Source organism: Microtus ochrogaster, chromosome 15 (genome assembly GCF_000317375.1).
Source record: "Microtus ochrogaster isolate Prairie Vole_2 chromosome 15, MicOch1.0, whole genome shotgun sequence".
Lineage (NCBI taxonomy): Eukaryota > Metazoa > Chordata > Mammalia > Rodentia > Cricetidae > Microtus > Microtus ochrogaster.
The window spans coordinates 43,352,046-43,364,034 of NC_022017.1; the positions used below are offsets into that span (position 1 = coordinate 43,352,046).

Here is an 11,989-nt window from a genome sequence, read left to right on the forward strand (position 1 = left end):
CCCAAATGTGGGACTAAGGTTGGAATACTCTGGGTTATGGCAGAGCTAAGCCAGCAGAGAAATGTCATGTTTAGGAGCAAAGCTTCAGACTGTGAGGGTCCAGGATGCAAATCCTGGATCTACGGACAGTGAAAGACTAACCTTCCCCTTCTGCAAGACCCAATCATGGGCTTCATCATCGCTCACAACATTGTAAGCATGGGATCGGATGCAAGCTCAGGACCATATCTGCCATGTGGCAAGCATACAAATGTTTGCTTTTATTTTTATGATTACAATTTACTGTCAGCCTCACAGGACTGATTGCCATATCTCAGAAAAAGGCTCCTGAGAAAAATAAGCATAAAGTTTATGTTTGTAATCTCATGATTGCCATGAGCCAGCAGAATGAGCTGGCTGCTTTGAGGTCCTTAGTGATAAGTCCCTTTCCGAGTGAAAAACCTTTAATTTGCAAAAAAAAAAAAAAAAAAAAAAGCCTACAGGGAGTTTCAGATTTCTTTTGTCTTCTGTTTTGTTTCTGGAGAATGCTTTTACCTCTTCAAAACATTTCTATGCTCTGGGCCTGATTTCAATTCCACAACAATATCAGAACTACCACATGGGCTGAGTGGCTATTTTATGTTGGCCCACAACTGCTGGACAAGGCCAGTCTGCAAAGCAAGGAGCCATCTGTAACTTATCAGGACCACACAGCAAGTCGGTAGCAGAGAGTGGAAGGCCCAGCTGAGCTCTACCTCGGGCCCGGCCGGAGCTGGCTGTTCCTCACTCAAACTAGCCTCGTGTGTGTGCGGCCAGCAGATGAAAAGACAAAGCTTTGGGATTGTGGCCTTACTGTACGTAAGCCTTAAGGGCCCCCTGCTTTCAAATCGTGCCCAGTGTCTCATGATCAAAGGCAGCCGACCCCATCCTCCCCGTTCTCCTGAAGCCTGTGGCTACTAAGCTGGAGGACTTAATATGTATGTGATCTATGTCCTCTATCTGCATCACAGGGGCCAACACAGTTGGAGTTTCTGAGGATGGCTAACATTGGTGATCACTACAGATCACCTCCCCACCCCCCAAATCAGTGACTATCTCAATAAATTACTAAAAATAAGCGACTAGGATCTAGGCCATTACCACAAAATTTGTCCCCAAACAGAGACACACCATAGTCACTTGAGAACCCACTAAAATGACAATTCTCAGCCCTGTCTTTGGTTCTACTGAACCACATTTCCTTAGGTTGGAGTCTTGAACCTGACACATGCTTACGTTTGAGAAGTCAGCTCTGGCTTACTGGGGCTCTGTGCCTTGGTTTCCCCGGTTGTAAAATCGAGTTAATAGTACCAAGAGGATTTAGATCGCATTAGGAAGGATTCAATGAATGAACCAGAGCACATCAGTGCCTGCCCCGTGGTAGGTCTTCAGTAAACATTAGCCACTGTTTGCTGTTTCCCTTAGGGACCAACAGTGACAATGGACAAATTAGGGAATGATCTGATTTCATGATCATGTAGAGAAAAGTAGCTCTAATCCAAAGTGTCACTGGACTGTTGCTGAACGTTGCTGCTGTTTTTCTTTAAGAGCTTACCCTGCTGTTGGAAGCCAGGCCCTCCCTGTAAGGTTTGGATAAGTCGCTAGCCAAAGCACAAAGACACTAGTATGTGACCACTGGAGTTACGTAGTACGTGGTCCTGGAATAGAGGTGGGTTTCATTTTTGGCACGACAGCTCAGGGGTTTGCCCTTTTCCAACCCCCTTTAAGCCCAAGTCTTAGCTTCTGACTCACTCCCCAATTCCAGATCGAGCAACAGAGCCTCTGAAACTGCCAACCATGCACAATGATCATGGCCCTGGCTTTAGTAAGCACAAAAGACTCACACAGTTAGAGAGCCAAAGTGAGTTCTGCAAATGGGGTTCAGTAAGAATGCCACAGCCTCCGTCCTATGCACCTCCCTAGTCAGCATCTTCATATATATACATATATATATAGGGATATATATATATCCCTAGGTCCACACAAGGGGCTTTGGCCCATTCACTGCTGGCATGCTGGCAATTTGGGGGAACACATGTGAGAAGAAGAATGTGTGTCCCCTACTCTTTCTGTAAGTGCCACGCCGGCACTATAGCCCATTTATCTACTGTGAGATTAGTTTGTTCCTAAGATCAGAAAACCTAAATTAATCCAGAGAGCACCTTAAGAATCAGGTATTTAGCCGGGCAGTGGTGGTGCACGCCTTTAATCCCAGTACTCGGGAGACAGAGGCAGGCGGATCTCTGTGAGTTCGAGACCAGCCTGGTCTACAAGAGCTAGTTCCAGGACAGGCCCCAAAGCTACAGAGAAACCTTGTCTCGAAAAACAAAATAAAACAAACAAACAAAAAAGAACCAGGTATAAAGCTTGCAAAGGAGGGTTCCAATAGCATGGGCCAGCATGCTGTCTTCAGACTATGTTCATCCCTACCTAGGCAGGGACAAATGAAGGGTGAGGCCCAAAGAGAAAAGACATCGTGTGACTATCGCCCCCTAGAGGTCAGAGAGTGGCATTGACGCCGAGAACGTAGCTGAGGAGGCCACCTCCGGCCTCCTCAGAACTGCAGGGCTCCTCTTTTGTCCCCTTTGGAGGCTTGAGAGTCTACTGAAAACTGAAAACCACTGTTCAGGCTCAGTTCTAACAATAGAAACCAAAAGTGGCTTACTGTGGGTTTGTTTTTTGTTTTTTAAACCCAGACCTGTGTGAATAAAACATCCTCATGAAATACAATCTCAGTCTGCACAATAAGAGCCCAGTTTCCGGGGAATGATACCCATCCTACAAAGCGCCGACTCTCACATCAAACCCCAGAAAGGTGGCAGCAGCCCGGGGCGGGTGGGGGGGAGGCTTGATCTAATCTGATGTCCTCTACTTAAAAAAAAAAAAAAAAAAAAAAAAAAAACTTCTAGATATGTGGATGGCGAGAAGACCTTTGTTCAATAGCCCCACACACATACACACTTTGTTCTCACATAGCAAAGAATGTTTGGTTTGCTTTTTTTTTTTCCAATAACCCCCCCCCCAAATCTATTAGTGTGTACTCAAATGTCTCGATTATTTTTAGGATCAATTGTGTCCTGTCTTCAAAAGACAATTTCTAAGAAAGAGAAAAAAGCCCTCAAACCCAACAGAGCGTATTCCTTTCTCTTTATTTGCCTTCTCTGAGCTTGGTCCCCACAGTATTTGTGCTAAGGATAGGCACAATTTACTTTAACTTTAGTTTCTGTAAATATTTGGGAAGAAACCTAGTGTGTAATACGGTGCCAAGCGACGTGAGCCAGTAGTGAATGTATAAGAGCATTAGCAACCACCCAGCAGTAAAGGAAAGTGGCATTTTGATGTGGTCAGCACCTGGCTTCCGGCCCATGAAGCCCCGCTCTATGATGAACCATTAGATCAAGTTTCACCATGAACTTCACAGCCTCTCCTTCTTTACCCAGACTGTAAATGGTGGAGTCTTCAGTTCCCAGACAGGTGAGAAGGAGGAGACACAGGCTAGAGTTTCAACCACAGCTTCCCAGGAACTTGAAAAGCGGGAGGGAGCAAACTAATGCTATACAATGTAACGCATTGTATACAATGTAACGCATTGTATACAATGTAACGCATTGTATACAATGTAACGCATTGTATACAATGTAACATGTTGTGTACAATGTAATGCATTGTATACAATGTAACGCATTGTATACAATGTAACAATGTATACAAAATACATGTATACAATGTAACAGTAATGGCACTGTCTGGGGTTAACTCAGCTCCTCAGCACTGAGAGTCCCCTCTTGAATGAGGGCAGGGACAACCATGCCACCTTGCAATGCGAGAGGCAGGATAGGCACCCTCAGGGCACAGCCCTGTTGTCACAGCCTGAGGATATGGCTCAGTAGGTAAGAGCACTGGATGAGTGAGCATGAGAACCTGGGTTTGAGCCTCATCTCAACTCAACGTAAAAAGCCATCAGGAGTGGCCACTAGTGCCTATAACCCAGAGCTATGGTGGGGGTCGAGGGACAGAAGGATCACCTGGGCTTGCTACCTGCTGACCTAACTCTGCAGTCAGTAAGAGACCCTGTGTCAAAGGAACAAGGTGAGGCGAGATAAAGCAGGACACAAGTCATCCTCCACTGCTGACCTCTGCACACACTGTCTGTGAATGGATGCGCTTCTCTCCCCCCCACACATAGACACACACACACAGGCACACACATACGCAAAACAAATTGTTGCAGGTATATATCCATTATTCCTCTACTCCCTAGTATTACAGATGAGAAAATGGAGCTGAGGAAATGGCACTGTCTGGGGTCAACTCGGTCAGCTCCTCAGCACTGAGAGTCCCCTCTTGGATGGGGGCAGGGACAACCATGCCACCTTGCAATTCGGGAGGCAGGACAGGCACCCTCGGGGCACAGCACTGAATCTGGAAGACAGCAGCACTTTTTCTGAAGGAAGCTGAGGGATACTGAAGCCCACAGCAACACTGGAGTAATGGCTGGGTTTCTTTTGTCTTTCCAGCTCATAGGCAAAGACATAGAAGAAGCCATCGAAGAAGAAACATCAGGAGACTTGAAGAAGGCCTACTTAACTATAGGTAAAGTAAAATTAGGAGGTGCTGCCCCAGGGTGGGTTCCCCAGAACTATGCTGAGAAATGGGGTTCTCCTTATAGGAATCATTTCAGAAGCAGCACTGGGAAGGCAGGAGGTGGATGTGATGGGGTTTTGTTCTGTAGGGAGCTCTGAAGGTGGGGTGTCCATAGTGAAGGCAGCAGCCAAGTCTCTGCACTCTGTTAGTGACTGCCCACTAACCAGCCACTGGACACAGGCTGTGCCTCCAGGACCATTCGCAACATTAAGCAGCCAGTTCCCTCACTTGGAAGGGGACTTCTGAGAAAGGACCCAGCTATCAGCAATCAGCTATCAGCAAGCAGCCTTGGCACTGAGTGTCTGGTCCTAAAGAGAGCATCTATGAGGCCCAGCACAGTGTCTCCCGTGGTTGGAACTGAGGGTGTAGGTCCCTGAGAGCATCTGTCAAAGCCTGGGACTGTTGTCTAAGCTCAGGTAGCAGTGTGGTGACAGTTTATGACGTGCCCTGAAAAGCCCCCACAGTTAGGAACTCCGGACAAGTTTCTGCACATGCCTGATGGCCAGAGGGTCTCCTTTTTTTCCCACTGGATTCCCTTCAATGTTCTCAAAGAATGAGGTCTGTTTAGAAACAGAGAGGAGGGAGGCTAGATCTTGGCCATGTCAAGCCAACCCCAGAACCTTCTCTGCAGGTGTTGCCCAAAGGCAGGAAATAGCAAGGAGATGGGCACAGGGCCATGTCTGGCAGGCCCCCTTTTCCTTTCTCCAAGTCCTGGAATGAAGACACTGCCCATTGTCCACATTGCTGTGGTAGCGAGTCCAGGGAACCATCCCAAATGGCACAGGGATGGAGAGACGTGTCCCCCAGAAGAGGAAGAACCAAACTAGCAGCCCTGGAGCCTAAAAAATGTGCTCCCATTGCCAAACTCCTTTGTGGAGTTCGGAGGATTCTTTTTTGTACAAGTTTTGTTTTAAACAGTGTCAGCCATTGACCTTTTCCCATTGTTCATTCTACACTCAAACCAGCCAGCATCGGTCTGGTGTGCAGAACTCTCAATGTTACCCACACTGCTCATGCCCCACGCTGAACACACATGAGCCCTGTGTGAGCAGCTGTCCTTTGGGCTTCATGGAGGCTCTCCCACATGGTTAGAGTGCTCTACATGAGTTCTGAGGGCCCAGACCTTGCCTGAACTTGAGACGTGAGAACCAGAAAAACTCCAGAGTCCAGTCAGAAGGTACAAGTGACAGCATCTTCCTGAGTTGTGCTCAGTGTGGGATCAGGGGCGCGAAAGATGCAGTTCTTGCTCATAAGGAGTTGAATGTCCACAAATGATGCACACAAATATATTAAGCCACAGTGAAAAAGACAGGAAACAGACAATAAGAATGGTAGAGAGGAAGGAAAAAGCCAGGACTCTGGAGTTGGGAGCTGTGTACTACAGGAATTGATAGACTCAAGGTTCCAAAGGTGAAAGCGGTTCGAGAAAGACCTTGTACATCATCCTCACAAAGACTCTTTCCTAGATACCCCACCCCTACTCCATCTACTGTAAAGACATCCCTTAACTACATACAGGGATGCCACATCTATAGGGGCTGAGATCACATGATCACCACAACAAACACTTCTCCAGTGGAGCTCATGGACTGCCTGCCTCAAAATCTCCTTCTAGGAAAGTTTCCAGAACCCACCCCTGGTTTACCACAGAGAAACCAGGAAAGGGATGGTGCTCGGAAAGCCACTTTATAAGCTCCCCGGCGATGGTTTATGCTCAGTTAAGTTTGCAAAGTCCTGCTCTTTGAAGGGAAGAGGATCAAAGTATGGAGAGCCACGGCTCTCATTTCTTCCCACTCGACAGAGATGGGTCTATTACAGATATTTCCTTGCTGTCCTGGTCCAACCTTTCGAGGGATTTCTACTTGTTACTGACAGAGAGATGACCTTTGGACATCCATCCGTGCTGTGTGGCATAGGAAAACCCTATGGATGCCGGCAGCTCTGATAGCCTGGGGACCACAGGGAGCTTCAAGTATGTGCTTGTCAGAGAAGCACAGGGTTTCCCACCCACCTCAAACCAGAAATTTGGGGATTGTTGTTAGGATAAAGAGAGAAAATACCTGGCGCTTTGGTTTTCCACTGAAACTTAGCTAACTGCTGTATGGAGAGAAAAAAAGAACAGCTCCTGACCTAGGTTCTGCTCCTCTTCCTCGCTCAGAAACGCCAACCACACAGAGAGTGAGTAGGAAATGAGCCCTGCCCCAGCACAGGTTAAGGTTCACAGTCCACACTTATAGGGAATGCATTACTATCACTAACACTGAAAAAGTTGCTGTAGTTCTAGCACTATGACTCCCATTTGAGGCAGGAGGATTCTTGAGTTCAAGGCTACCCTGGGCTATAGAATGAAATCTTGTCTCAAAAAAAAAAAAAGTATAAGACAAAATTTAAAGAAACAAAATACTGGCATGCTTTCTAGAAAGCTATCGACAACCTAAGGAGTAAATGGTTCGTTTTTCTTAAGTATTTGCCGTGGTGGATGCCTATGAGCCTGGGAGGATGGGCGAGAAATGCTTCCTTACTGTCTTAGTTAGGGTTTCTATTGCTGTGATGAAACACCAAGGCCAAATCAACTAAGGGAGGGAAGAGTTTATTTGGCTGATACTTCTGTATTGTAGTCCATCATTGGAGTGGGCAGGACAGGAACTCAAGCAGAGCAGGAACCTGGAGGCAGGAGCTTATGCAGAGGCTATGGAGGGTGCTGCTTACTGCCTTGCTCCCACGGCTTCCTCAGCCTGCTTTCCCCACCTATGGGACCTCCAGCCCAGGGATGGCACCACCCACAATGGACTGGGCCCTCCCACTTCAATTACTAATTAAGAAAATGCCCCCTTCAGGCTTGGCTACAAGCCGATCTTATAGAGGCATTTTCTTAATGGAGGGTCCCTCCTCTCAGATGACTCCAGCCTGTGTCAAGTTGACAAAAAAAAACTAGCCAGCACACTTACCTCCAGTATGGAAGTTCACCCTATTGTCTGGCTGATGAGCAAAGAGTAAGCTTCATCAGGTTGTAAACAGAGCAAAGATGGTAGACAAAGGAGGACCAGAAAGGAGTGCACAGCAGAAGCATAAAGAGGGAATCTTTATAGTAGAGACGAGAATCTTTGTCCCACAGACCAGATGAAAGATGCTGGGATCCTACAGGTGATAATACAGAAGACGCCCAAACAAATGCAGTAAGGAAAACAAAGAGCGCAGAGCTTTCTGGACCCAGAAGGCAGGGCGTGGTCCAGCTGAGCAAACCTTCTAGCTCTGAGGTTCTTTTACAGAAGGCTGCTGGTCAAGCTGTGTTTCCCACAGAGGCCTGCTTAGTCCCAGAGGTCCCGCTGGGTAGCACCAGCTGTGTCCGTGATGAGACCCCAGACCTCCACAGTATGAGTGGGAGAGGGGTCCCTCTCCTTCCCCAGAGCTTGCCGAGAATCAAGGCCATCCTCCTCACTCTGCAGTGGATTGGACTCCGTTCTGGCTGGAGAGCCATGCTCCACTGACCTAGGGAACTTTCTAGATCTCATTTCACAGTAGTAGAAAGTCAGATCCTTCCGAAAACCTCTGCCTGTCAAGTCCAGATGGCCAACGGACAGCCTGGACACTCTGTGCTTATGCAGGGTCCCTAGATTGTTCCTCAAACCACGAAAACATTTCACATCCTCCTTCCCCTTCCCTCCCAGTGAGATGTGCCAAGGACCTCGAGGGCTATTTTGCTGACCTACTGTACAAGGCCATGAAGGGTATGGGGACAGATGAGAAGACATTAATTCGCATCATCGTGACCAGGGCTGAGGTAAGATACACTCGATCCCCAAAAGGGAACTTTCCCCAATCAGTCTTTTTCCCCAAATAATGTCATTGGCAATTATTATTATTGTTGTTGTTGTTGTTGTTATTGGACTACATATCAAAAATGTAAGACAAAAAGACAGCCCTTTCCTTCCCAGAATACGCAGAACGCGTTGGACTCTGCTTCAGCCCTCTTCTTTTCATTAAAATACAATAATAAGTGTTGCTTCTATTTTTGTCGTCTGTGGCTCCAGAGAGCTGGTGACGCTGTGTAAAGGGGAACCGGTGGAGTTGTTCCAAGGTAGCACAGCCACGCCCAGCTCTATTTCAGGGAAGACAAACCAGAGGCAGGGAAAGGGGTCATCCTGCAGCAAGACGGAGATAGCACGCAAATGATCTCCTCGGTCGCTTCATTTAACAGAGCACACCTTAGAAGTATGACTTCTCAGAAAACAAACAAACAAACAAAAACATCGAAACCAAACAAACAAAAGACCCAATAGAAAGGCTTCTTGGTCTTTTTCTCAATCCTGACCTCTCCAAGAGCCATGTTAAACAGACTTATGTCTGATTACCATCTCTCCCCACCCAAATCTGACAGCACAGATAAGACTGAGTATCTGTCTATGCACTACCTGCATATTAGTGGTTTACACATAAAAGAACGGGGCTTCTTTTATTCCCCAAGGAGTTTGCTCCCCATCTCAGAGAAGAACAGGAGCATTAGAAAGAGGGGGGGAAATGTGCCCAGGAACTTGGCAGCAGCCACCAGGCGGCACAGAGAACACTTGGGCTGTCAGACCACGGTCAGAAGGGGGTGTGCAAAGAAGGGGAAGTGGCGGGCATTTCACTGCTGTGGAAGAAACCAAAGGAGCTAAGCTGCTGAAAACCACAGACATCTTTTTCAAAAAAATGTTCAGCAGAGAGGGAGAGGTACCAGCCCAAATTCTGATCCATGTCTTTCGACAAACACTTAACATCTGACGTTGTTTTTAAATATAGCCTCACAGCAAGGCAGTTCTTTCCTTTTTATTTCTGTTCCTGGAATTTTTCCTCCCCCTCTTTCTCCTCCTCCTCCTCCATGCCCTCCCTTCCCCCCACCCCCTTACTCCTGTGAACAGCCTCTCTGCTCCTTGGAAGTTTGCTTTCTCTAGCCTGTGTGAGTCTCTCTCCCTCCCTTGGGGAGGGGGGCTTACCTTCTTTGTCCCTCCAGCCCCCAGGGGCACACAGCCCCTAGAGAAGTCTTGAGAGGACCAGGGCTCTACAGGCCCTGAGAGATTGGACCTCACCAGAGGGCTCGCCAGCATTCTAGGTTCCCTTGGATACAGACCATGGGATGTTCAGTTCCAACTCAGAAGAGACCCCTATGTGAGGGTAGGCAATCTCTACCTGTGGTCAGTCCCCTTGGAATGCTTCAGGCCCAGGCACACATATGTCTAGGGGACCCGCTCATCTTCCTCCTGCACTAGAACCAAAGGCCAGCTTCCCCAATCCTGTACCCCATCATCCTCCCCCTCCCCCACGGCTGGGCCTCCAGCCAGGCAGAGGATGCCCGAGCAGGGCAGCAGGGCCACTCACATCTCGTCCTTCCGGATTGAGAGCAGTGTACTCTTCAGACAACCCCTCATTCCCTGACCCTCTCCTATCTTTCCTATCTTTCCTTCTTCTCTCTGTCTCAGCCTGGCCTCTCACCGAAGCAAGGGCAGGGAGCCCGATGGCTGTCTACTGTTTGTAGGCCTGGCTTGTCAGGCAGAGTTCAAACCAGAACCAAAACACAGCAAACAAAACTGTTTCGTTGTAGGACTAGTTTTGTCCCATCTGGAGTCTGGAGTTAATCCCCGCCCCCCGCCCGGACCCCCCACCTTGTGCAACCCTTGCTTTTAAAGCTGAAAGAATCTGAAGCAGAACAGCGAGTCTTTGGAGCAGCCTCCTCCTAATGGTTCTTTAAGCCCAGGATTCTTAAACTTTCCATGAATTAGATTCAAAATAAGCCCTACACATGGTGATTGGTTTGAAATGTGTCCACTGGAACTGTTGTCCTGCCTGATGCCCAGGGAAGCAGAAACAGGGCACTGGATCCCTTTGGAATTGGAGTTATAGGGGGTTGCTGAAAATCGAACCCAGGTCCTCTGGAAAGGCAGTCGGTGCTCTCAACTGCTGAGCCATCTCTCCAGTCCACAATGCTTGACTTCAAATCTCTGTCTGGAAAATCCGCTTACCCTTCTACCAAATCCCGTCAGACTGTCTTGGAAAGCAAATGGGGCTCACCTCCCACCTGCTTGCGTACAGCTCTGCCACCCGTGAATGACTCCTTCTCGAAAACTTACAAAAAATGCAAAAGAAAAAAAAACTTTGTAACACATGAAAATATATGCAATTTAAATTTTAGCTTCCTTACATAAAGTTTTAATGGAATACATGTGCAGCGCTTCTACTTTTAGGAAACTAAAGCAGGCTTCCCTTTTCTTAGCCTCAAGATGTAAATAATGCCAGCTCAGCCCCTACGGGCTGTTTAAAGCTATAATAAATGACTGTGATGCCTTAGGGACAGTGACTGCCTTTTACAGTCAACAAACAGTCACCCACTTGCTGTTGTCATTGTGCCTACAGGTCGACCTTCAGGGGATAAAAGCCAAGTTCCAGGAGAAGTATCAGAAGTCTCTCTCTGACATGGTTCGCTCAGACACCTCTGGGGACTTCCAGAAATTGCTGGTGGCTCTTATGCACTGAGTCAAACCAGAGCAATAGGAGCGCGGGGAGAGGCTACTTTATCGGGACTCCTGAGCATAACAAATCAGGCTTGAAAATGGGGCTTTTCCACGAAAACCCTTCATTTCCTGGATTGCTTCCTCAGCCATGTAAGGTACCCCAAGGCCAAACTGTTGAAATCAATAGCACATCCTCCAAACGCTCAGGTTCATCTTGAATGCCGGCTTAGCAACACCCTAAATTGCCTCTCGACCTTACTTTAGCATTTTAAGTGAATGCTTTCTAAGCACATATGAAATCAGCAGTTGGTGAAAAAGATGAACATTTATAATAAAATGTTTAGAAAATTATATGCCTTCCAGATGCACAGGGCCAAAGCAGAGATTAAATGGCCAGAGCGGAATAAAGACAAGATTAAACAGTTTGTTCGTTTCCCTTCTGTGTGTTCAGTTTCAAAGACTTTCTATTAATCACAGCTATGGTTTGTGCCTCCGTCAGCTGCTTTTCCAAATTGGCTTGATGAACTGGGGTTCTGGCCTGGGGAAATATAGAACTTGTGATATATTTCAAATGTACTGGGGGGATGGCAAAGAGTGACATTTATCAACCGTCACCTGGATGGCAGTCAAGGCCAGCACTGAGGACAGAGAAGACGTGCCTCTGTGAAATGCAATGCGAAGGGAAACTCACTAAGTGTTCCTGGTTCAGCTGGGTTTCCTTGCTTCTCTGGGCATAGGGCTCACCTGAGTCTTCCTTCTGATCTTCAAATACAGGTAGACTAAGCAAAGTGCCAACAGGCTCACAGTCAAAGCCCTGCTTCTCAGGTGGATTGACTCTGCAA

At 47.5% G+C, this 11,989-nt stretch overlaps 1 protein-coding gene across 1 annotated transcript in view; it reads left to right on the forward strand.

Moving 5' to 3' along the window:
* Anxa13 (annexin A13) overlaps window positions 1–11,453 on the forward strand; it is a 30,287-nt gene extending 18,834 nt beyond the window's left edge. Inside the window, exons 9-11 of the mRNA XM_005354618.3 lie at window positions 4,536–4,611; window positions 8,331–8,443; window positions 11,050–11,453. Coding sequence (XP_005354675.1) covers window positions 4,536–4,611; window positions 8,331–8,443; window positions 11,050–11,169 — 309 coding nt within the window. The 3' untranslated portion in view covers window positions 11,170–11,453. The remainder of the gene's footprint in view (window positions 1–4,535; window positions 4,612–8,330; window positions 8,444–11,049) is intronic.
* Window positions 11,454–11,989: the final 536 nt, after the last annotated feature.